A 27,399-nucleotide genomic window follows, 5' to 3' on the forward strand; every position below is an offset into this window, starting at 1 on the left:
TACTTTCTTTTTTATTAAATTTATAAATTTTCACACAAGCAAATGCCATGGGTACATCAAAAACAATGCTATCAAAAGAAAGTAATGAAAGAATGCATACATAGAAATGCCAGAAAAATTGGAACCAAAGATTATAGTTCTTAGAGATTGTTAGAGAAAAAACAAAAACAGAAAGCAAACATGCACACAGAAGCACACACACACCATACACACGTGCATCCGGATTTTCTTCTTCATAGTGTGTCAGCATTCTCACATTTCTTTCCAAAAGAGTCAGTGGAAACGGGAACATTACTCCATCCTCAAGGTCCTGAGGTCAATAGGAACACTCAGATTACACTTTTGAATTCACTATCCCTAAAAAACTAGAAACAATGTCTTTCCAAATGATCAAGTCAGTTCCTAACTTTAAACCTCAGTAGCCTTTTCTGTAAGAAGGAGGAACTGACTCGTGATCAGTAAGCCTCCTTCCATCTCTAAAATCTCAGGAATCTAAGCATCCAAAGGCAGGAAACAGACTTGAATTAGACCCTGAATACTGGCAATCATATTCTTTGTCTCTGTCATGCAACTTCATTATTTGTGAATCTTTTTCATCCTAGAAATCCTATAATTTAAAAAAAAAAATCACTTGCAAGTACTTAAAGAGATTTGTAAAATTAATTGTGCTCACTTAATCATTTAGAGAAAGAAGAAAAATCTAACCAGAAATCTTCAAATGGCATCATCTTAATCCATGCCTAGATATCATGGGGGAAGTGATAAGAGTTTTTAAGAATTTTTTCTCCATATCATATTCCTTAATTACCTAGAGCTTGAAAGGACTGGGTACCCATCTGCCACGAGTGTTGTTGAGACTGTGTTTAGAAGGGAAGCTGAAGGAGAAGACCCCCAGGTAGCTTCCAATTCTGAGCCTAAATCTTTAAAGCAACAACAACAACAAAATTTTCTCAATCAAAATACAAGCTATAAAAACTCCAGAAGAACCTAGGTTAACTAGCACATGATCTTAACCACTTAGTACAAGAAAAATTACAGTTTACTAACTAGGATGGGGATGAGGGTCTAGGAATTCACAGGAAGGGCTGGTAGAAGAGAACGCATGAAAGCATAATCTATATGAAAAATCAAGTTTCAGGGCGCCTGGGTGGTTGGTTAAGTGTCTGACTCTTGATTTCGGCTCAGGTCATGATCTCAGGGTCATGAGATCAGGCCCCCAGCAGGTATCTACTTGAGATTCTATCTCTCCCTCTCTCTCTGCCTCTCCCTGCCTCCCTCAAATAACGAACAAATAAATCTTTAAAAAAAAGAAAAAAGAAAAATTAGGTTCACTTTATTTTATGTGTTTAGTGTAAAAAAGATTTGATGTAAGCCATGAGAAGTAAAAAAGAAGTTACTCTCTGCACAAAAATGAAGCAAAACAATGTAGCAAATGAGAGCCCAAGAACCCATGTTTATTATTATGTGCTAGATCTAAGGCTAAATAATGTTCTTTTATGCTTAAATTCAATACCTTCCCACATATACAGGTTGGGATTTCAACAGGAATAATAATCAGCACAGCTGATCCAAGGGAACAGACCTTAATGAAGGGTACAAGGATACAGATGGGGTTCATAGAACCAATAATGAGTGTCAAGGTACCCAGAGACTAACACTAGGAAGCCATCACCACCCCCCAGGAAAAGATAGTGTTCCTAGAGCAAAGAGAGAACTGGAACTGTTGAGGAGGGGCTGTCCAGGGTGCTGAGTCCAAGGAGGGATATAATCCTTGCCAGAGACTAGGCACTGAACCTGAAGAGAGCAAAGAATTGCCCAGCCTCTCTTTCCTATCACCATCTGATCTGCCAGTGCCTCCCACTAGCCAACCTTAACTGGCAGCCAACTGACAAGTGAGCCTGCATGATTCATTTACAGGTATCAGATGCTCAGGGCATTGAGAAAAGCAGAAAAAAAGATTGGGGCAGTGAGGAAGAGGGCACGGAAAGTAACCAGACACAACCATAAGACATATATATGTAATGGCATTCCTGTTTGACATGTTAGGAAACTGAGATTCAGAGCAGTTAAGTTACTTGTTCCAAGTTACACAACCAGCATAAGATGGCAGTGCTGGGGTTTGGACACAGAACTGTCTGGTTCCAAGTATGTGCTCATTCCTTTTTGCTACTCTCATGACACTTCACATTTGCAAGCCCTTTGCTATTTACCAATTCTTTTACATATTTTACCATACCTGTTCCCTAAAATAATCCTGAGGGGTAAGAAAGTTAGATTTTAATGATATTTTACAGATGAAGGAGCTAAGGATCAAAGAAGCAATTAACACTCTTCTTCTAAAAAGTAGGTGATAATTAATGTCTTTGATCGAAGAAGAGAATAAGCAATAGAGCGTGGGGGCTTCCTGGTACATAAGTTAGCAAAATACAAAAGAGTAAGCACTGACTGATAATATGTGAAATTTAAACTGAGAAAGGCACTAACAGGTATTTGTTATGATAATTCTTATTCAGTTTGCATGTCTTTCATCACTAGTCTAAATTTTATTTTTCCCTAAGAATTCATAAACAAAGATAAGAATTAACATCTAGCTGAGTGCTGCTATTTGAATGGCATACCTTCTAAAAAAAGATCACCCAGTAAAGCTGTAGACTACATAATGCTAAAGGTGTGATACAAAACTATTTCTAATTCTCTAGCATCTTACGAGCAAGGGATTGCAATCTTTGTTAATTAACAACATGGAAGGGATTGTTAAATGGTAACAAGGGAAGGATATTTTTAATTTATAAAAAAGACCTTAACCAAGATAAGTATGATTCTACTTAAAACCTCTACTTTTGTAGAAAAGTAGATCAGACTAGATTATGCTCTAGTCCTGCTTCCATATGTCATCTGAAAACACACTCCAGTTAACTAAAAGTGGATATTCTATAAAGGTCCATCTAGCCTTGCTCACCATTTTATCTGACCCTGGCACTTCCTGGCATATAGCAGATATTCTATAACAACCCGAGGAACTATTATGTTTCAAACCCTATGTGCCAGAAAAGGTATGCAATGTATATAGTTCATCCTCATCTCAACCCTATGAGGTTGACATTATTATCACCCCCACTTTACAAATGAGGAAGCTGATCTTACACAGCTAGCAAGTTCTATGACCAAAATGCACTCCGTGTCAAATATTGCCTAATGCGATACCATCTATGCCCTTCTGGCCCCTCAGAGACCCAGGTATGAGGGGCTCAAAGATCCACCAAATCTGTGGTCTTTGAAACTCAAAACTCTCCCTAAAACTTCTGCCAATTCCCAGGAAGTGGCATTCCACCACATACTGTCTCTGCATGGCCTCAGCTGTAAAGGCAACAGTGCGCAGCACGGACTGTCCTGGAGAGGACAGAAGGAAAATGGAGGAGGTGCTTATATAACAAAACTTCCCAGCAAACAACTGAAAAAGTCCTATCAAAGGTTTCTGTTTACTATGTGATTACACTTATAAAACACTCTTGAAATAACAATTACAGAGCTGAAAACCAAGTTAGTGGTTTCCAGAGGTTAGCAAGGGGTAGGGAAGGGAGGTGGCTGTGGCTATAGAAAGACAACACCAGGGATCTTTATGATGGAACTCTCCTGGGTCTTGACTGCTGCAGTGGTCACACTAATCTACACATGTGAAAGCATTGCATAAAACTAAATACACACATGTGCACCCACACAAAGCACACATGTGCATGCAGATACACACAGTCAAATGAGGGCATGTAAAACCCAAATAAGGTCAGTGGGTTGTAGCAACACCAATTTCCTGATTGTAGTATTGAACTATAGCTATGTGAGACGTTACCATTGGGGGAAACTGTGGGAAGAATATATAGGATCTCACTATTTTTTAGAACTGCATGAGAATCTATTACCTCAAATTTTAAAATGGAAATATTAATAATTACATCATAGACTTTATTGTAATCTTTTCTTCTCTGTTTTCCAAAATTAGCATAATGTTGTTTTAGTGATTTTTCTAATTAAAGTAAAAAAATGTGTTGTTGTTGAATATGTCATGAGTTGGCACTTCCAGTTATTTTTACCAATGGATAGGACAAAAGCAGATGAAGATAGGGATAAGTAAGGTGGTGGCACTAATTTCAGGACTGATGGACCAGAAGAAAAAAAAGGCACAAAGGCAAGAAAGCAAAGGGCACATATGTTCAGGAAACAAGGTGAACCCCATTTGGATAGAACACAGGGGAATATGTAAGATTTGTGTGAGAGGTAGGGAGAAAACGGTGAATCAGTCTATATCATGAAGAGGAAGAAATCCATTCTTAAGGCATTGTGGGAAGAAGTGTTCTGTGTATTTGGAGAGAAAAGAGAGCGACATGTTCAGAGTGGAGTTTTGGGGAAACTAATTTGACCACACAGAATGGACTAAAATGTTTGTGGACTGGAATATGAGAAAGGCAGTGAAAGATCTCTCCTGCCAGAGTCTAGGCAAGACATAACAAGGAGGGAGGTAAGTCTAGAAACAAGGGACCAACATGCCAACACAGCAAAGAACATGGGATGTGCAGATGAAACTCACACTTGGGAAGGGAAATTCCAATGGGAATTACTAGAAAAATATTTGTGAACTCTGTGTATTCTCAGATAATAAGAGAAAAAAAACATATTTCTAACATCCATTCCATTATCAGATGGATAAGAATATTCTTGTCTGTTCTAGGTGAAATGACATAGGCAGTCTGAAATTAATTCTTTTTTTTTAAAGATTTTATTTATTTATTTGAGAGAGAGAGAATGAGAGAGAGCACATGAGAGGGGGGAGGGTCAGAGGGAGAAGCAGACTCCCTGTCGAGCAGGGAGCCCGATGTGGGACTCGATCCAGGGACTCCAGGATCATGACCTGAGCCGAAGGCAGTCACTTAACCAACTGAGCCACCCAGGCGCGCTGAAATTAATTCTTGATGTCTAGATTTCTATCCACTTCTCTGGCTCATATATAGATATAGCCACAACCAATTCTAATCTCAGTTATTACTAATTTTCAGTCCTAGAATGTACTTCAAATTCACAGCCTCCAAATTTTTTCTTATGAATGTATTCTCTGGTAATCTCAACTTATTATCCCATGGATTTTAACATGTACCTTTGCCTGATAATAAAACAGAACCATCTTACTAGACTATGGTTTATTCAGCTAAAATGAAATGAAGAAAAAATCTGAGTTGCTTTACAAGTTTATGGAGATGGTAACCTGGAAGCAATGATTTCCAATATTTCACTCTACAGCCTTTCAAATACACTATAATAAAAGTGACCGAGGTCTCTTTTTAAATAGACAGCAGTAATAACTTATGAGAGATCAATGATAACCATTTATCACATAAATAAGCACTGTGGAGTCAGAGAACTCCCAGATTAAATGAGAAGCATTTATTATACTTCTGCATTGCAGCAAAATCTTTGGTACATAGTGTTCAGAAAACCCAAAGGCAACCCCCCACTGGTTTTTAATTAAGTGTCATTCCCACTGAGTTAATAAGCATGCTATCAATAATGTGACTTTCCTTTAAAGTTTTGATAATAATAGTTCAAGCTATATTTTGTAATTACTGATAATAGATTTGATAAAATTCTCTAATTGCCACCCTCTTCTCAACTAACACAACTAGATTTATTATGCCTTCTGTGTCCAAGAACAATCAGTCTTTCCATTTCTAGAGCCTTAATAAATGCAAACTATGTGAAATTGATGTTCACTATGAGAATAACATACAACTGGGAAGTTCAATCTTGAAACACAGATTACTTTATGATTAAAGGAATACATATTGCCAAGACTTAAAACATCTACCGTTTCCTAAGTGCTTCTTTTGTACCAGGCACTGTGCTAGGAGCCTGTATAACCATTGTCATGAGGGCTCACTGTAAATAAAAATCAATATAATATACAGAGTCATAGACAGTCAGAGGGATTAGCTACCTGGTCCAAGTTCCCACAGCTGGTCAGTGGAACACAAATCCTAAAAGCCTGTGCCCTTACCACAGCCCACCAACTCCTTCTGTAGGGTAGAAATTTTGTCTACTTATTATATAAATGAAGAACACAGTAATTGGTTCCAGATGAACCATGGCTTGGATAATATCACATTCACTTGTCTGTGATGATGTTCTGCCAACAACAGGCACTCAAAACATGCTTATTAACTACATGGAATTCCTTGTTGCCAAATTAACAGAAGCATGTCAGCATCATGCCCATTTGCCTCACCTCAGTGCCCCCTAATCTGTGCCATACAGCAACCAAAAACACAGCACCAGTGCCCAGAGTGGCTAGTGGCCAAGTGAATCTGCCCAGGGCTTCCAGTTAGGGGTCGTCAACCACTGGCTGACCCTCATGTGTTAATCATTGGTATCTGGCTTTCCTTAGTTTTCTGTCCGCCAAGTAGGATCAGCCCAGGCTGAAACAAGTGCATTAAGGCAGTGGCGAACTCATTTCTGTTAACTTAGAAGAATTTTATTAACAGTTGATGATCAAAGTCCTTTGTCAAACAATGAAAATAAATGTCAGTATGTTGGCTAAGACAACCTCTACCTAGGTTGAAAGAAAGCCTTAGGTAGCTCCCAGGGGTGATCAGGTGGGCTTGTCAACTATAATCTAATTCCCTAACAGTAAGAATCACTTGAAAAACACCCAGACTTTTCAATCAGCTTAATTCAATTCAATTCAGTTTAGTTAAATTGATCATTTGTTCAGAACTTATACTGCTCTGTTTCAGGCATTGGAAATACAAATATAAATTAAACATGATTCTGGCAGAGAGTTAAGATAGCAGAGTAGTAGGAGGACCCTATGCTTGCCTCCCAACTAGATAAATATCAAATCATTCTGAACACCCAAGAAATCCATCTGAGGACTGACTGAACAAACTGTACAACTAGAGGGAGAGAAGAGACCATATTGTGGAAAGTGGGAGGTGCAGAAACACGATTTGGGGGTGAAGAGGATCATGGTTGCTGCAGAGGGGAGGGGGCCCTGATCATGGAGACAGAGGCAAGGGGGGAAGCAGGAGAGAGAGCAGCACACAGGGGACTGCACAAGGAAAATGCTTCCCCAAAACCACTGACTGGGAAAATGAGAGGGGCTGATTATTGTGAGTTGTTACAACCCGTGGAGCTCAAAGAATGGAGTTTTAGAAGTAAGCATTGTGGCTGGTATTGAGCCTGACAGGTGCTGCAGTGCTACTGTGGAGAAAAGGACAGAGGCCCAGGAATGGATAGGTGATCTAAGGATCCCCTGGGACTCACTGGGAGAGACAGTTCCCCCTTGTTGGAGTGCCTCTGGGACAGGTGGCATTGCCTCTCAGGGGACAAAAGAGCTGGCAGGTGCCATCACAGTTCCCCTGTGACTTAAGCATAGGGGCACAGACATCTGCTGAAGGCAGCTAACCCGGACCCAGGCTTTTGCTGCACTTTACTCTAGACTCAAGCTCCTGCCCTTCTGGGACAAACTGGCACCAGCCCCAGCACAGGAGACTATGCCCCAGAGGATCAACATGGGTCCATGCCACACTGGGTGTCTTAAGTATGGAATTTTGAAACTCAACTGGCATATCTAAGATAAAACACAGATGCACTGTGCTGCTGGGCAAGCAGAAAGCCCAGACCGAGACCGGGTGAAGGGTAAGGATCTAAGGGATGCCGGGCACACAGGAGAGAGATTGTTTGCTCTTCTGTGAGGGCTTCCCAGACAGCAGCAGACACGAACTCCCCTCTCTGGGGACAAGGGAGAGGGCTGGCATCATTTTTTTTCCCCCTGCCCATCAGCCAGACTGACTTTAGTAAGCAGCACAGTGCCAACAGTGGAGGCCTGGGAAGCTTACACCAAGCCCTGCCCCCTGCACTCTGCAGGTGCTTCTCTACTAGGTCAAGTGTGCCTGAGAACCAGAGGAAGGGGATCCTCCCCAAGAAAGCCAGCACAAACACCCCACACACGACAAGTCTATTGACCACAGAATGCTGCAAAGTTTCAGCTCTAGTGGAAATAGCATCAGGCTTCTTTTAACAATCAGACCAGAACACACCTAGTTAATACTCACCACTTTCTGGACAAGGTCCAAACACTCTCCACAGCAGGCAAGGAGAAAATCTGCAGAGGATTGACCTGAGGGAAAGAGCAGCAAAACACAGTAGCAGAGTGCACACAGCACAATAGAAACAACTCCTGAAGAACAAGGCCTGGACAGTATATGACCTCTTCATAAAGCTATTACTCTCAGGAGCAGGAAAGATAGTAGGCTTTCCTAACACACAGAAGACAGAGAACTAGACAAAATGCCAAGATGGAGAAATTCATCCCAAAAGAAAGAACAAGAAAAGATCACAGACAGGGATCTAATCAAAACAGATATAAGTAATATGTCTGATCCAGAATTTAAAACAACAATCATAAGGATACTAGCTGGGTTTGAGAAAAGCATAGAAGATACCAAGGAGTCCCTTATTGCAGAGATAAAAGACCTGAAAACTAGTCAGGCCAAAATAAAAAAGGCTATAACTGAGATGCAAAACTGACTGGATGTAATGACCACAGGATGGAAGAAGCAGAGAAACAAATATATAAGATATATAAGGTGATATAAAAGATAACTTTATGGAAAATAATGAAGCTGAAAAGAAGAGGGAAAGAAAAATACAGGATCATGAATGTAGACTTAGGGAACTCAGCGACTCCATGAAGCATAATACATTCCTATCATAGGAATCCCAGAAGAAGAAGAGAGGGAAAATGGGGCAGAAGGTTTATCAGAACAAATTATACCTGAAAACTTCCCTAATCTGGGGAAGGAAACAGACATCCAAATCCAGGAGGCACAGAGAACTCACATCAAAATCAAAACCAACACCAAGATATATCATAGTAAAATTTACAAAATACACAGATAAAGAAAGAATCCTGAAAGCAGCAAGGTAAAAAAAAGTCCTTAACCTACAAGGTAAGACAAATAAGGTTCACAGCAGATTTCTCCACAGAAACCTGGCAGGCCAGAAAGGACTCACGTGATATATTCAATGTGCTAAATGGAAAAAATATGCAGCCAAGAATACTTTATCTAGCAAGGCTATCACTCAGAATAGAAGGAGAGATAGAGTTCCCAGGACAAACAAAAACTAAAGGATTCCATGAACACTAAACCAGCCCTGCAAGAAATATTAAAGGGGACACTTTGAGCAGAGAGAGAGACCAAAATTAACAAAGACCAGAAAGGAACAGAGACAATCTACAGCAACAGCAACTTTACAGGTAATACAATGGCACTGAGTTCGTATCACTCAATAATTACTCTGAATGTAAATGGACTAAATGCTCCAATCAAAAGACATAGGGTATCTGAATGGACAAAAAAACAAGACCCATTTCTATGATGCCTACAAGAGACTCAGTTTAGACATAAAGACACCTGCAGATTGAAAGTGAGGGAGTAAAAAACCATTTATCATGTTAATGGGCATCAAAAGAAAGCCAGAGTTGCCATACGTACATCAGACAAACTAAATTTTAAATGAAAGATTGTGTAACAAGAGATGAAGAAGGATACTATATCATAATAAAGGGGTCTATCTATCATGAAGATCTAACAATTGTAGATATTTATGCCCCCAACTTGGGAGCACACACACACACACATATATATATAAAACAATTAATAAAACATAAAGGAATTCACTGATAATATAACAATAATAATAGGGCAATTTAACACCCTACTTACAGCAATGGACAGGTCATTTACACAGAAAACAAACAAGGAAACAATGGCTTTTAAGGACACACTGGACCAGATGGACTTAACAGATATATTCAGAGCATTTCATCCTAAAGCAGCAGAATACACATTCTTTTTGGGTGCACATGGGACATTCTCCAGAAGAGATCACACACTGAGTCACAAATCAGGCCTCAACAAGTACAAAAAGATTGAGATCATACCATGCATATTTTCAGACCACAATACTATAAACTTAAAGTCAACCACAAAAAAAATTTGGAAAGACCACAAATACATGGATGTTAAAGAACATCATACTGGACAATGAATGAGTTAACCAGGAAATTAAAGAAGAAATTTTTAAAAATACATGGAAACAAATGAAAATGAAAACATGATGGCCCAAAACATTTGGGACACAGCAAAAGTAGTCAGAGGAGGGAAGTATATATCAAACAGGCCTTTCTCAAGAAGCAAGAAAAGTTTCAAGTACACAACCTAATCTTACACCTAAAGGAGCTAGAAAAAGAACAACAAATGAAGCCAAAAGCCAGGAGAAGGCAAATAATGAAGATTAGAGTAGAAAGAAATGATATAGAAACAATAACAACAACAACAAAACAGTAGAACAGATCAATGAAACTAGGAGCAGGTTCTTAGAAAGAATTCCTAAAATTGATAAACCCCTACACGCAGACTTATCAAAAAGAAAAGAGAAAGGACCCAAATAAATAAAATCATGAATGAGACAGGAGAGATCATAGCCAACACCACAGAAATACAAACAATTATGAGAGAATATTATGAAAAATGTCAATTAATTGGGTAATCTGGAAGAAATGGATAAATTACTAGAAACATATAAACTACCAAAACTGAAATAGGAAGAAATAGAAAATTTGAAGACTGATAGCCAACAAAGAAATTTAATCACTAATCAAAAATTTCCCAACAAACAGAAGTGCAGGATCAGATGTCTTCCCAGGGGAATTCTACTAAACATTTAAAGAAGAGTTAACACCAATTTTCAAACAAAAAATAGAAATAAAAGGACAACTTTCAATCTCATTGTATGAGGCCAGCATTACCTTGATCCCAAAACCAGATAAAGAACCCACTGAAAAGGAGAACTACAGGCCAATATCCCTGATGAACATGGATGCAAACATTCTCAACAAAATACTAGCAAATCAAATCTAAGAGTACATTAAAAGAATCATTCACCATGATCAAGTGGGATTTATTCCTGGGATGCCAGTGTGGTTCAATATTTGCAAATCAATCAATGTGATATGCCACATTAATAAAAGAAAGGACAAGAACCATATGATCCTCTCAGTAGATGCAGAAAAAGCATTTGACAAAGCACAGCATTCATTCTTAATAAAAATCCTCAAGAAAGTAGGGATAGAGGGAACATACTTCAACATCATAAAGGCCATATACGAAAGACCCACAGCTAGTATCATCCTCAATGAGGAAAAACAGAGCTTTTCCTCTATGGTCAGGAACAAGACAGGGATGTCCATTCTCACCATTGTTATTTAACATAGTACTGGAAGTCCTAGCCTCAGCAATCAGACAACAAAAAGAAATAAAAGGCATCCAAATTGGCAAGGAAGAAGTCAAACTTTCACTAGTCACAGATGACATGATACTCTATGTAGAAAACTTAAAGACTCCACCAAAAAATTGCTAGAACTAATACATGAATTCAGTAAATTTGCAGGATACAAAATCAATGTACAGAAATGTATTGCGTTTCTATACACCAACAATGAAGAAGCAGAAAGTGAAATCAAGGAATTGATCCCATTTACAATTTCACCAAAAACTCTGTTACCCAAGAATAAACCTAACCAAGGAGGTGAAAGATTTGTACTCTGAAAACTGTAGAACACTTATGAAAGAAATTTAGGAAGACACAAAGAAATGGAAAAACATTCCATGCTCATGGATTGGTAGAATAAATATTGTTAAAATGTCTATACTACCCAAAGCAATCTATACATTTAATACAACCCCCATCAAAATACCACCAGCGTTTTTCACAGAGCTAGAACAAACAATACTAAAATTTGTATGGAATCACAAAAGACCCCGAATAGCCAAAGGAATTTTGAAAAAGAAAAGCAAAGCTGGAGGCATCACAATTCTGGGACTTCAAGCTATATTACAAAGCTGTAATCATCAAGACAGTATGGTACTGGCACAAAAACAGTCATATAATCAGTGGAATAGAATAGAAAACCCAGAAATGGACCCATAACTCTATGGTCAACTAATCTTCAACAAAGCAGGAAAGAATATCCAATGGAAAAAAAAGATAGTCTCTTCAACAAATGGTGCTGGGAAAACTGGACAGCAACATGCAGAAGAATGAAACAGACCATTTTTTTTACACCATACACAAAAATAAATCAAAATGGATGAAAAACCTCAATGTGAGACAGGAATCCATCAAAATCCTAGAGAAGAACGCAGGCAGCAACCTCTTTGACATTGGCCATAGCAACTTCTTAATAGACATGTCTCTGAAGGCAAGGGAAACAAAAGCGAAAATGAACTATTGGGACTTCATCAAGATAAAAAGCTTCTGCACAGCAGAGGAAACAGTCAACAAAACTGAAAGGCAACGTCTGGAATGGAAGATTTGCAAATCTTCTTAAGGATTAGTATCCAAAATATATAAAGAACTTATGAAACTCAACACCCAAAAAACAAATAATCCAGTTAAGAAATGGCCAGAAGATATGAATAGACATTTTTCCAAAGAAGACATACAGATGGTCAACAGACACATGAAAAGATGCTCAACATCACTTAGCACCAGGGAAATACAAATCAAAACTACAGTGAGATACCACCTTATACCTGTCAGAATGGCTAAAATGAACAACACAGGAAACAAAAAACAGTTGGCAAGGATGTGGAAAAAGGGGAACCCTCTTTCACCACTGGTGGGAATGCAAACTGGTACAGCCACTCTGGAAATGGAGGTTCCTCAAAAAGCTAAAACTAGAACTACCCTATGACCCAGCAATTGCACTACTAGGTATTTATCCAAAAGATACAAAAATACTGATTCAAAGGGGCACATGCACCCCAATGTTTATAGCAGCATTATCAATAATAGCCAAATTATGGAAAGAGCCCAAATGTCCATCGACTGATGAATGGATAAAGCAATTATAGAATATTACTCAGCCACCAAAAGAATGAAATCTTGCCATTTGCAATGACGTGGATGTAGCTAGAATGTATTATTCTAAGCAAAATAAGTCAGAGAAAAACAAGTATCATATGATTTCACTCATATGTGGATGAAACAAAACAGATGAACACAGGGGAAAGAAAAAAGAAAGGGAGAGGGAGGGAAACCATAAAAGAAACTCTTTAAGTATAGAAAACAAACTGAGAGTTGATAGAGGGGAAGTGATGGGGGAGATGGGCTAAATGGGTGATGGAGATTAAGGAGGGCACTTGTGATGAGCACTGTGTGTTATATATAAGTGACGAATCACTAACTTCTACTACTGAAACTAGTATTGCATTATATGTTAACTAACTGGAATTTAAACAAAAACTTGAAACATAAAAAAAAATTAAACATGATTCTGCCCTTCAAGGAGTTTGTGGTCTTGTGGTGACACAGTCATATTTATAACTAATAGGAGAGATTAAAACCAGGGCTTAATAATGACATCAGAACTGTGGTATGACCCCATGAAGAGGACAATGGGAAGGAAATAAAGGAATTAACTCCTACCTAGAATTTATTACATGCCAGGCACTGAGCTAGGTACTTTCATATTCCCCCTTCCTTCTATTCTTCACAATAACCCTAAGTAGTAGAATTTCTATCCCTATTTTTAGAGAAACAAATTGAGCCTCTAAACAGTTGAATACCTGGCCTAGGGTCACATGACCATGACCAGCAGAGCCAGGATGCCCACCCATCCATTCTAAAGTTCATGCTCTTTCACTGCTGACTTCAAACTGCCAGGATTAATTTTTTATGAGAGGATCAGAGTAGCTTCATGGATGACAGGGGTATTGGAGATTATATTCAGGATTTCAACAGGAGATTGAGGAAAGTGCCATCAAGACATCAGCAATGAGCCCATCTCTTCTCTCAGCGTAAGTTGCTGGGGAAATTACCTTACTTGCAGCCTGCCACAAACCTAGTGTGAGTGTAGGGAATATCTCCACTCCCCAAATCACTGCCTACAATCCTGCTTTAACCTGGTTAAAATATTGTCCCTGTAGCACACTTATGTCCCTGCTACAACTGGAAGTCCCCCAGACTGGTACCCTGTGGGTATCAAGACTGCCACAAATCACATCCAGATTTGTACTGAGTGGGCCAAATTTGAACACTGAATTTGGAATGGAGAGGTTAAGAGCAGGGAATATGGTCAGTTAACAGGGGACTGAATTTTGGCTACATCCATTAATAGCTTTATGACCCTGCCTGTTTTTATTTTTTATTTTTATTTTTTTAAAGATCTTATTTATTTATTTGACAGAGAGAGAGATAGCGAGAGCAGGAACACAAGCAGGGGGAGCGGGAGAGGGAGATGCAGGCTTCCCACCAAGCAGGGAGCCCGATGTGGGGCTCAATCCCAGGACCCTGGGATCATGACCTGAGCCGAAGGCAGCCACTTAACTGACTGAGCCACCCAGGCACCCCAGACCCTGCTTGTTTTTAAAAAATAAACTTTAGCCTTTAGAATAGTTTTAGGTCTAGCAAAAAAAAAAAAAAAAAAAGCAAAGATATAACAGAGAGTTCCCTTATTCCCCCCATCCTTATTATTAACATCTTACATAATATGGCTCATTTGTTGCAGTTAATAAACATATTGATACATTCTTATTAACCAAAGTGCATATTTTATTCATATTCAGATTGTCTTAGTTTCTAACTAATATTCTATTTCTGTTCCAGGTTCCTATCCAGCATGCCATAATACATTTAGTCTTTATGTCTACTTAGCCTCCTCTTAGCTGTTCCAGTTGCTCAGACTTTTCTTGTTTTTAATGACCTGGACAGATTTGAGGAGGACTAATCAGGTATTTTGTAGAATGTCCTTCAGTTGGGATTTGTCTGATGTTTTTTTCATGATTAGTTTTGTGTTTTGAACAGGAAGATCACAGAGGTAAAGCACCATTTTCATCACATCATATCAAGGAAACATATTACCAATATGATTTATTGATGTTGATGACTATTGAGCTTGATCACCTGGGTGAGGTAGTGTCTGTCAGGCTTCTCCACTGTAAAAGTACTCTTTTTCCTCCTTCTCCATACTGTAGTCTTTGGAAGAAAGTCACTACATGCAGCCCACACTGAAAGAATAGGCCCTTTGCCTTTCTGTGCCTCAGTTTCCTCAGATATAATATTGAGCTAGTAATAGAACATATTTTGTAGATATGTTGTGTATATTGAGTTAATAAATGTAAAACATTTAGAACAGCCCCTGGCATTGAATAAACCACAAATATTAAAACTCTATTGTTATTTTCCTTTTACACCAGCTTCCGTGGAAAAGCACATTGAGATAGTTAGTCATACATTTATTCATTCATCGATTTGATAAACATGTTTTGAGCATCTATTATATGTCAGGCACTGTCCTAACCCTAAGGTTACAATGAGCAAAAACAAATACAGCCCTTACCTATAGAATATAGTACAATCTATCAAGAGAGAGAGATTAATGAAGTAATCACACAAATGAATATATACTTCCAAATAATGAGAAGTACAATGATGAAAAAAATCATGTGGTTCTATCAGGGCATATTCCAGGGGAACCTACTTATTTCTTCTCTGAAGTGACAGTTGAGCAGGCAGCTGAAAGATGGAGCCGTGGGGGTACACATGACTAAGGAAGCAACTGTGAGAAGAGCAGTATGAGCAGGGTAAAGAGAAGGAGGAGGAGAGTAGTATGATAGGAGGCTAGACAGGTAGGCAGAGCCAGACCAGATGGAGCCTGTGGACCACACTTTGGGTATTTATCCATAGTAGCCTTTGTGGATTTTGAAGCAAAGAGTGACCTGATTCGATATCAAATATCAAAGAGATTACTCTAGTCACAGAGTGGAGCCAGGATTGGATGAGATCAGAGTAGATGTGGGGAGGCCAAGCTTCTGGAGTAATCCATGTGATAATGATGATAACTCACACCAGACAAATGGTTACAAAGAAATGAGAAGCAGAAGGACTCCAGAGTGGGACACAGACTAGCAATGAGAGTGAGGGAGTCAGAACTATGAAGCATGACTTTACTTTTCTGTTTGGGGAATTAGATGGCAGGTAGTGATATTTAAGGAAAGTGACACACTGAAAGAAGACAGGTATGAAACATAGGGTGCATGAAAGGATGATGCAAGGGTGTAAAAGAGATTGGGGGCCAGGTGGAGTAAGGACCCTGAAAATCACCTGAAGGAGTCTGGACACTGTATATTAGAACAGAGGAAAGATAGAAATATTTTAGGCAGGCCTGCCCCTAACATTTTCGTGGCCCAGGGAAAGAGTCTAGATGGTGTTCGTAATTCCGTATGTTCTAAAACTTTTCCTCACAACTCAAAAACAGGTAACCTCTACCCTCAAGGGGTCCCTAACCCCTTACCCCTAACAGCATTGCCCTTTTAGGTTCTTTAAAAGAACCTGAGGCTGGAAGGTTAAAATTTAGACTTCCCAGACTCCCTGGAGTTTGGTACTTGAATGTAGAGATGTGGGGAAAGTCAGCCCTTAGCTCTTGGTCCCCAGTCCCTGGCCTGCCTGCCCCTTTGTTTCCACCCTCTAACCTACCCTGTGCCATGAAGGACCTCAAGTGCAAGTCTATGGACAATCCAGCCCACTCATTCAAGCTCTAAACCATTACCCATTGCAACCCCTGGGAAAAGCAGCTGTCCCTTGGCCACCCCCATGCAGATTCCAGAAGCCAATTGGGCAGGAGTGTCCAGGGTCCTGGACATCTACAGTGAGGTCTATAATAGGGACATACATTCCATGTGGGCGCTGTGAATTCTTCTCCCACCTGGTGCTTGTTTTACATACCCCATTAACATCAATACACTGTTGTATTGCTTTGAGTATAACTTACTGCCTGTCACATTTAAAATTTACTATCTTGAAATAATGGAAAATTTAATGCCCCTACCGTCCCAAACTCAATGACTGACTGAAATAAATGCTGCTTCCCTCTGAAAGTTCAAATAAAAGAAAAACCATCATAATAATAAACATCATAACCATTCATCTTGGTGGTAATTACCCATTCATGCCAACCCCCCTCAAGATTTAAACTCTAGTTAAAATGCAGAAAGATGAACAGATTGAAGAATGTAGCTTATTTATTTATATCCAAAGTGAAAGTGCCATTCTACACTCCAAAGACTTTAAGACAAATCTGACAGCCTAAATTACTCCCTACCAAAGGAAATGGTTTTGATGGAATAAGACATTAATAAACAATCTGGATTTTCCTCATTTATTTTTACTTTAGTTTTCACTTCTACTCTATATTTCAAAAGGCAGTTTATGATAAAAATCCATACACAACAGCAGATAGCTAAAAGTGGAGTTAAGAAAAAGATATCAGAAGCTGTTTAGAGAAAAATGGGCTAATTTTATCAGGAATCTGAAATAAGACATTATTCATGAGTACTAAATTAGCTCTGAGTTTCCTAGCAGCCAAGGTAAAGAAAAAAAAAAAAAAACTGAGGAGGCTTATATATCTCTCAGAGCTTGAAAGGAGCATATTCTCAGTTCTTTAAAAGAGACACACTTCCCCTGCCACCAAAGTCATATCAAACAGTGCCTCCATGTAGCAATGTTAAGGGCCACAAATATTTCTTCATTTCATTATTGCATGTCCTGCATATAATCTAAATGTGTACCAAGAAGACGTGTTTGTGGAGAATAATCTAATGCCGAACATATGCTTCCTGAAGAACAGGATCGTTGCAGGGCTCAACATTATAGAACCCAGAATATAGAGAACTGGTTTGTCTCTGATGCTCTCTGTCACACATCAGTTGCCCCAGGAGCATTTGTAACCAATACAATGCTGAGCTTTAAATGCTGGAGCTCCTGTTAACTAGAAAATGTGTTTCAAAAGGTTTATATTATAGTTAGCTAAAAGGAAATGCACATGTAAAGAATTTCAACCTCAAAGAAAATATGGCTTAATTTATAACGCCATTTATAAGTGATCTCAGCAGCCAAATTGAACCCAGACAAAAAACTGTAAAAGCGTAAATTATGCCTTGGTGTATGTCCAGCTTGGTAGCATACCAGCCTCCTTTCACCACAATAGACTTATGCAAAAACTGAGATTTTCGAATTATCAAATGGCCGTAGATAGTAGTTTTTCTCTTCTTTCTAAGTAACAGAACCTCTAATTTGTTCAGATTAGCAATATACCCAGCTTAAAATAATCAGTTTCCATTCCCTTGCAGCAATGGCTTGATATGCTGGTCTTGGGACACAGTTATGGCCAAGGAGAAATGAGCAAAGTCTACCAGAAGGGCCTGTAGGGAACTTGCTAAATAGGACAAACTCAATTCACACTTGTGCTCTTTTCCCTCTCCATCCTTCATCTTGTTAGAAAACAAACAAGATATCTGGAGTAAGACCAGCCATCTGGGGACAAGTATAAAAACCAGAAATGAGAACACTGAAAAGGGAGCTGGAAAGAGCTTGGGTACTTGACAACTCCCTCAAGCAACTCCACCAGCTCTGGACTGCTTACCCCCGCAATTCTTCTGACATAAGAAAAATAAAATCTTTTTTAGTTAGTCACTGTAGATGGGTTTTTGTTACACTCAGCAGAACGTAATCCCTAACTGAAAAATAGGCACATACCCCCTTCTCTAAATGCCTCATTCAACAAACCAAAAGTAAAATTGAGACTTCAAGTCCAGGGAGAATGGGCAGAAGAGAGTAAATCTCACCTTCAGGATAGCATTCATTCTGGTAGCAGAGGCATTGCAGGTGTTCACCAAATCCTGTTTTCCTCTTGGTCCCATAGCTGAGCACATTTCACAGCTTTCCCCAGATGTGGCCATGCGTCTGCATTCTGCCCAGTGAAACAGGGAAGGGAGTAATGTATGCCATTTGCGGATTTGATGCATTAAAACCTTCCTTTGCTATTTACCATGCTAGCTTTATTCCCACACTCCAACGGAATATACAGGAGGAAGAGCTCTGGAAAATGAGAGAGCCAAACAAAGAGGCCTAGGTCCCTGACCCAGAGGGCAGACCCCTGCACTTGCAGAAGCTGGACAGAGACACACACAAAGAAAACATTGATTGTGTTAAGTCACTAAGATTTTGAGGTTGCTGTTACAGAAGTCAGCCTACTATGAATATAACTCTAGGAACGGTCTCCAAAGTGGAGGGCAAGCACTGTAGGGAGTATGCAGGATGATCTGCTGGGGTAAAGGGTAAAAATATTACAACTACTTTTTTAATTAGCCAATTTGAGGCCATTTTTAAATGTGCATGATATGTCGGTAAAGTGCTATATAAATATATTGAAAGTATGCTCAAGAAAGTTTTTTACTAAATGGGATGCACAATTCTAAAAAATCATGAATGTCATTGTTCAAGAGAACTAGTTTTAAAGCACTTTTAAGACACAAAACTCACTCTTCAAATGAGAACTTCCTTGTGAAGCTGTTAGAGAAAACGGGTGATGGCACCGCTGCTGTGATTAATGAGGGTGGAAACCCCAAACCCCATCCCTCTCAACCCCACCCCAGAAAAAATGAAGCTATATCAACGAAAGAGTAGAAGTCTCAGTATTGAGGTTTTACACAAGACTTTGATTAGAAAGAGGATGACAGGGGTGCCTGGGTGGCTCAGTTGGTTAAGTGACTGCCTTCGGCTTAGGTCATGATCCTGGAGTCCCTGGATCGAGTCCCGTATCGGGCTCCCTGCTCGGCAGGGAGTCTGCTTTGACCTCTGATCCTATCCCCTCTCATGTGTTCTCTCTCATTCTCTCTCTCAAATAAATAAATAAAATCTTTAAAAAAAAAAAGAGGATGGCATTGCTTAATTTTTTAAAGCAATCATGCTATATAGAATCTATGGAACATTCTAAAGATCCTTATAGGTGACATATATCTCTTGGTTTGAATTGGTTTGAATTGGTTTGAATTGGTCATTTATATATTGGCTCTTACTACTGGGTGAAGGGGGTTGGGAGACCTGACCACTTAGCTTTGTTTGATTCTGTTGTGAAATTTCTTCATCTTCATCTAAACTGTAGGAATAGAGCAGGAGGATGGAAAAAAAAGAGAGGAAATGGCAAAGCTAAGAAAAGGGGATAGTGTTTCTCAGGCAGCTTGAGAAACCAGCAGCTGCCTTAACATCTCTGGCTTCTACCTGCAGATGCATGAAAGGGCCAAGCAGAGGCCAAGCCCCATATCCCAGGTCCTCTTTCATTAGATTAAGGGCGCAAAGGAGCTCAGAATTTAACCCAAAGAAACTACTTAAAACCATATAGAAACAAGAAGTCTTGTGTGAAATTAAACCTCTGTTACAGATAAGTGTGAAATATAAAAGAATTATTCACACAACAAAGAAACCCAGAAAATACAGTATACTGTTACTATGGCAAGATTATCCAGAAACCCAAATGCACTCAGGAAACTTGGAGCCTGTTTCTTATTTACTTATTTATTTATTTATTTGAGCACGAGCGGGTGGTGCGGGGGTGGGGGAGAGGGGAAGAGGGAGAAGGAGGACCAGACTCCCCACTGAGCAGGGAGCCCAATGTGGGATTCGATCCCAGGACCCTGAGATCATGACCTGAGCTGAAGGGAGATGCTTAACTGACTGAACCACCCAGGCTCCCTGGAGCCTGTTTCAATCACTCTCTAATTCATAAAAATGAGGCCAGCAAATTAACAAGTGTCAATCTGAAGTATACAAACCTCTGACTAATTTCTTCTTTTTCTTTAGGGTGGAGAGAAGGAAAGGAAATAATAACAAAATTACCCTCGGCAGCTAAGTACGGACTGAAAGGAATAATCAAATAGAACAGTTATTTGACTTTCTATTGTCTCTAGCAAGCTTATGCTGCCAAATATTTACATCTGTTTTTAAGCTATCACTGTCTAATAATTTTTGAATGTATAAAAAACATGTTTTTCGACTTTCCCCCCTATTATGGCACTACCCATCTTATATACTACTTCAGGCTCCACCGAGTCTATACAATTTATATGTCAGAGATCACGGAGTAAGCAGTAGTTAATTAGAGTTGCAGGTCTTCCATCCCTAAGTGCTTTCCCCAGCCAGTGCCTCCACTTGGGTGCCCAGCTTCTGACAGGTACCGATGATGTAATTACTATCTCAGCCTACTGTATCGAGGTGCCAAGGATATTCATATCATCAGTGTTGTAAGGGCAGAGCTATCTTTGAACTCAGTGTTGCTTATTAAATGAACATAGAGCAACTCAGAGAACAATAAAAAGCAATGCTTTAAATGGAATGTCCCTATAAGAATATTCATTTGCTTCTTTGTGACAGATGCTGTCACAAAGCTTATACGTAACTTCTCTTTCTTTTCCTTCCCTTGAATATGTTTGCTGTCCTCATGATAAATCTACAGTCTACGCTGAGCTGAAGAAAAATAGCTGGGGTATTTCTGTATGCCAAGGCTGTGGGCCACATCTATCATCCTCTTTCTTTGTTTTCCTTTTAATTATCTCACTTCAGTCAGAAACTAGACTTCAAATCATAAGCCTAAGGAGAAACTAGATTTTAATTTACAGAAGCGCTGCTAAGTATTTTTGTTCTAAGACTATATTTCATAATAAAGATGGGAGCCCCAGGTCTCCTTAAACCAAACGGCAACTATAAACATTTTTCTTCATGGCATGGTTTTTTGCTTCAAAAAACAAACCTGACTTCACCTACAGCCCATCAACCAAAAAGTTATTATAAGATTACATTCCCCTATTCCAATCTGCCACTCCACACACAATACCGGGAATTAATCACATATTAGAGATGAATTTTCTTAAATGGGCCATTTCTTCAGGAAATTCTGAGGTTGATTTAGACCTCTAGCTGGGGCTAGGTGACCTTTTTGGAGGAGGGCCCACTCTACTCCACCTACTCCATTGGGAAAGCACTTCCTCTTTCTCCTTATTTTCTCTCCAGCTCTGCAGGTCCTACCCCCAAAGAAGCTAATAATCTGGGTCTGCATTAAGACTGCTCAAACAAGCTCACCCGTTCATTAAGCACAAGGTCTATCCAAAGCACCACAACTGTGCTGCCCATAGCTGAGTTGTTCTAGCTCCTTCATAGCCCCAACATAACAGTGAGCAGGACTATGGATCAGGTTCCATGTATATCATAGTTCTGGAGATATTTCACACCAATTAAGAGAACTGATGGCCCAGGATCAGAGGGAGGGGAAGGAAGAGTTAACATTCTCCAGCATTCTGTCCAGCAGCCTTTGTCAGAGATATTAAAGTCTTTCAAAGGGGATATATTGGTTCTATATGTCCAAAGGTCTGGGTTAAGCACTTTCCTTTTATATTTGTTTTCTTTCAAGTAAAAAAAAAAAAAGACTTTATAACTTCCAATAAGAAAGGTGAGTTCATATTTCAAGAAAACTGATTGAATGAACTCAAACATGTCAGTATTGTCAGTGATGTCTAAGAAGTTGAAAAAAAATCCAATTTTATAGGTCAGGTTGGGTGATGGGGTGGAAAAGTAAACAAATGGAAGAAATCTGTGGAGTAGGCTCAAATTTTAGAGATGGAAAGAGTTAAAAGATCCTTAAATCCAAGCACCAACTCAGTTAGATAAGGAAACCGAGTCTGCAACTTGCTCACACAAAGCAGGTGGCAGAATGAGGGCAAGAACCCAGGGCTCTCCTCAGGTAATCAGGGACTGTTGAGCACCTATGGCAGCAGTATATAATAAGGGGCTCTTAGGGTACTGACAAATTCTTCCCAAAAAATCAGCAACATAAGTAGGACCCATTATAGCATTTCTCAAAATGGATTAATTATATGGTTTGCCTTCAAAGAACTCGAAGAACAAAAAACTCAAGACACAATATTGCATTACACTAAAAAATTAAAATGTTATTTAAATATGTATAAATGTAAAACTAAATCCCTTATGCTTATTGTTCTTTTAAGCAACTATCAAACCAGAACAAATTTGAAAATTAAATGCAAATAGAACTACAAAACCAATACAACCCAATTAAAAGCATTATTTTAACGTGACAAATTTATGTGCTTTTGCTAAAACCAAATCACCTTTGGGAATATGCACTTGGTGCTGACTGCTAAAGCACAAGTTCATTTGGGCTGAGCAGGCCCATTTCACTGTGTACAAGGGATGTCATTTGGCCAGCTTCTGGTCTTCTTCCCGAGCCACAGGAAGTTGGGATCATTTGGCACCAACACTGGCATGTATGCAAGCCCAGTGTTCAGTTACAGGATGGTCCAGAAGATGCTTAGCCTCATTTTTAAACTATTATCAAAACAAAAGCTCTAATTTTAAAAATTGTCATAGAACATGCACTGTAGCCTCAAGAATATAGTCTCGGACTACTCTGAAAGATACTGATCAATTTATTATTTGAAGTTATTTTTTCATTGTTTTCCACTTAAAATCCTAGACTAGAAAGCTGGCTCAAGAGAAATATTTTCAGTATGATGTGATTAAGACAGAAGAGTTTTTATTAGATGGTTTTATATAATTTCAAGTTAGAACATCATTTAATACTTGAACTCTATCCACTACCATGAATGCACTTCACCAATTTTCTAGCAAGAGATTAGAGGACACTCTCTATATTCACAAAGGTCTGTCTTACAGCTTACTGGGAATATGAAAATCATAAATGTAAATCAAAACTATGCAGCAGTTACATACAAATCCCTAGTAAAGCTAAACCACAAGGTAGGAATACCGGCAGTATAGAGGCCTACAGCAAGAGCAGTGAGGCCCAGGGTAAGCATTTAAAACTATGATTTGCAAAACGACATCAATAAGGTTTGCTGTAAGCTTCTTCTATTATCATAAAGGACCTAGTCATTTTCTTATGCATGTCATTTTCTTTTAAGCTTCATTGTGTACGATGTTGCGCTATAATTTCTTTAACCACAATTTCAGATTGGATACTATTGAGTATGAAAACAGATTTCAACTTGATGCCACAGGTGGAAAGACTATTTATTGTTAAACACCCTTATTTCTCAGATTCACAGTCATTAAACTCTTGCAGCACAGCCTGTAATCTGTTAGAAATTCAACTGAGGAATCATCCATGGGGTGCCCATTGTCTGCCAGGTACTACACTGGATCCTGGTAATACACAATGAATAAGAGGGAACAGTTGCTTGTAATGGTCACAATCTACACAAGGAGAGGACATTGACTCAGTCAATAACCATCATGGCAGGGCATCTAATGTTACAGGAGAAACAAGTACAAGGTGAGGAAGGGGCACTGAAGAGGAACAAATCATTGTGCCTGGGCGGGAGGTAAGGAAAGCGTTCCTAGAAGAAATGACTTTCTAGCCAGGCTTTGAAGAAATAAAAAGGAGTTCACAAGAAAGAACAAATAGGAGAAGATGCAGAGGAAACACAGATGCAAAGGCACATAAGGATAAAACAGTATAATCTGATGACAATGACGATAATCATAGAGCTAGCCTTCACTGAGTGGCTCTGTGCACCAGGCACCATGTTAAACACTTCAGGTGCACTATTTCATTTAATCGTCATAACAGATTTAGCTCCATTCTATTGATGAAAATTTGAGCCTTAGAGAGATTCATCTGCCAAAGAGCCTACAGCTAATAACGGGCAAAGTTCAGGTCAAAACTGGCACAAGGTCTTCACAGCCTACATTTTCTACCTCTCTGCTCTACTGTTCAGAAAGCTATAAATAGTCTGATATTGCTAAAGCCCGAATTAGAAGGCCGACAAAAAATAACCATATCTGATTGCTAGAATATTACATTTCTATCAGCATTTATATGTATGAGCATAAAATATTGTAAATCCCTCTCAAATGTTGTTGCAAAAGTTAGGAGCGATGCTTCATATACAAACTATTATTAATGTTTATAATGTATTAGAGATCTTAGTTATATAATTTCCAATATCGTTCTTCTCAGGAAAGGTGAATTTTTGTTTGTTTACTTCTTATTTTTAATACTTAAGTGGATATGATGAACATCTTCATAAGTTAGTCATGTGTAAATAAATCATAAACTAGACAAAATCCTTTATTAGTCCACATGTCCCAATTCCATGTTTGGAAATCAACACAGATACACACCAGCCACACCAAATATAGAACCTGAGGCTGTCTCTAGAAACCAGTAAAATAACAGGGAATATGATTATTTGTTACTGAAAAGGTAGAGCTTTTAATTGGCAAACAACACAAAATTATAACAACTGGCATGTTTTTCGGCTAATATAATTAAAAAGTCTATGGTATTATGTGCTCACAGCCTTTAAGAAACTGTATTTGCTGGTTTTTTTTTTTTTTAATTTGGCTATTTGAGAGTTAAAGTGCAGTTTTCTCTATAGTTGAGAGTAAGTAAATATCATTAACATAGGCTCCTAAGTAAACCAAGAGTTAACAGTTGTGGGTTAACCTTAACTGTCCTGTTCTCATCAAGTGAGCCTGACAAGAAGGGTGGATTTATGTATTTAAATTACCACAGTTGGAGAAAGGCCTTGTAGGGGACCTAGTCCCTTCTACCCAACAAAAAGGGAAAATCATAACAAAAACAGCAGGCATGAAAACAATTTTCCAGCAACCTACTAAGTAAATGCCAGGTGCTAGATTCATTTTACCCAGTGTCTACCCAGTTCAAGGCTGCCTTAAGACTAGAGATAGGCAGAAATGCCCACGTATAAAGACTTCTGGTTGAGCTCAGTGCTTATCATTGACAAATCAAGAGCAATTATACCCACCTCACAGGGTTGTTGGGAGGTTTAAATTAGATAATGTGTTCAAAGTGTCTAGCAGTCCTGGGACCCAAGAGGTATCCAATATAGGTTGATCCCATCCCCACTCCCATACAAATTCCATTCTCTCTCTACAGTCTGGTGGAGACTTCCAAATAACACCATTTTTCATTATAGTAGTTTCTTAGAAATCTGAAGACAAAAAAAAAGCAATAAAATAGAAGGAGTTTATAACATAATCGTTTGATGCTTTTGTGACTTCAAATAGTTGCTCCTGTGCCTAAGTGGTAGGTGTGAGAAGGTATCAAGATGATGGGGATTTACTGCTGAGCCCCATTTTGGGGCATGAAATTCACCAATAAATTATTGCAGAACAGTTTCACAGCTATGTATATCACTGTTTGAGAGTCTTTTTTTTTGGAAAGACTCAATGTAAGTAAGCAAAGAGAATATAAGGTATTTTTGCAAACAAATCTGCCCCCGCCCCAAAAAACCCTCTTTGTTGTTATCTTTCTTCATCACCTATTTTATGTAAGGGAGAACACATTCCTCTCTGACCCCAAAAATTAAACAACTAAGAGGCCAAAGAATTGCCTTTACTTTTGAATCAGGAAACATTATTATAAAATTAAGTTTCTATCTCTTCTAGTCTTGTTGCCATCTTTAAAATTTTTTTATTTTATTCTACAAGATGAGAAAGTATCAGGTTTGTAGGCAATGAGTGATTAACAAAATGCATGTAAATCAAGTAATTAATTTTAACCAGATCTTCAGTGTCCTTACTGCTGACAGAAAAGGGGAGATGGGAAATTTAACCTCGATTTGTCAATATTTATAATGTCTAAATAAAACAGCAATCACAATGGTAACTTCTCAGGGCTCCTGGCAGGCACTTACATTATGCAAATTTTCAATTCACTTACTTGAACTAGAGATTATTGTCATCTTCACCAACCCAATATTAAAGTTTTTTTCACACCCACCAACCCAATATTAAAGTTCTTTTCACACCCATAAAACAATATTAAAGTTGTTTTCTAAAATTTTTTTTTAAAAAACCACAGATGTAACATGCACATGCTCAGTTCACACAGCTATTTTGGGACAACCTGGGTAAGCAGGAGTTGAGGATGACAGAGAGTTCTTAGGGTGTAGATACCTTTATCCCTGTCACGAGTACCCAAAACCTAGAGAGCACCCAATGAAAGAGTGAATACATGAAGACAATCTGTCTTGATGGTTAGAAAGCTTAGGCTTTGGGTACTTAGTACCTCCACTTACTAAATGCCTGACCTTTGGCAATTTGCTTACCCTCTCTGTGCTCTCTTTCCATAAAAGAAAGTAATAACAGTACTTAGATTGTTGTGAGAATTAAAAAAGTAAATGAATAGAAAGCACTTAGAATAATGCCTGGCATATGGTAAATGCTTAATAAATTATTATTAATATTATTTTCAGACATATTACTATTATTACTTATCAGCTTATTCATATTACTATCGGACTCAACAGCACTGTCCTTAAATAAACTGGAAAGAAGCTTCATTAGCTGGTAGATGGTCATTTTTCAGAAAATAAGTATAAAGACTTTAAGGATTTCAAGCAGTTAGGTAGATCAGGTAAAGTAATGAGAGTTTTAAGAAAAAAAAAGAAA

The 27,399-nt window shown here is 38.6% G+C and overlaps 1 protein-coding gene across 5 annotated transcripts in view; it reads right to left on the reverse strand.

Annotated features, from left to right (window-relative positions):
• IQCJ (IQ motif containing J) overlaps positions 1 to 27,399 on the reverse strand; it is a 240,990-nt gene that overhangs the window by 158,077 nt on the left and 55,514 nt on the right. For 2 of the 5 annotated variants that reach the window (XM_064585826.1, XM_064585823.1), the window contains one exon: positions 25,752 to 25,937. The exons of 2 other annotated variants lie outside the window; for them this stretch is intronic. Coding sequence is in view for 1 of the 3 variants with exons in the window: in XM_064585834.1 (XP_064441904.1) it covers positions 205 to 237 (33 nt within the window). In the remaining 2 variants the exon portion in view is untranslated. Of the gene's footprint in view, positions 1 to 204; positions 311 to 18,734; positions 18,860 to 25,751; positions 25,938 to 27,399 lie in introns of those variants that run through there. One more of the 5 variants, XM_064585834.1, reaches the window with a different exon arrangement.

The sequence above is a fragment of the Mirounga angustirostris genome, unplaced genomic scaffold, assembly GCF_029215605.1.
Source record: "Mirounga angustirostris isolate CCGP_5_RB_7025 unplaced genomic scaffold, mMirAng1.0.hap1 SCAF_1, whole genome shotgun sequence".
NCBI classification, from domain to species: domain Eukaryota; kingdom Metazoa; phylum Chordata; class Mammalia; order Carnivora; family Phocidae; genus Mirounga; species Mirounga angustirostris.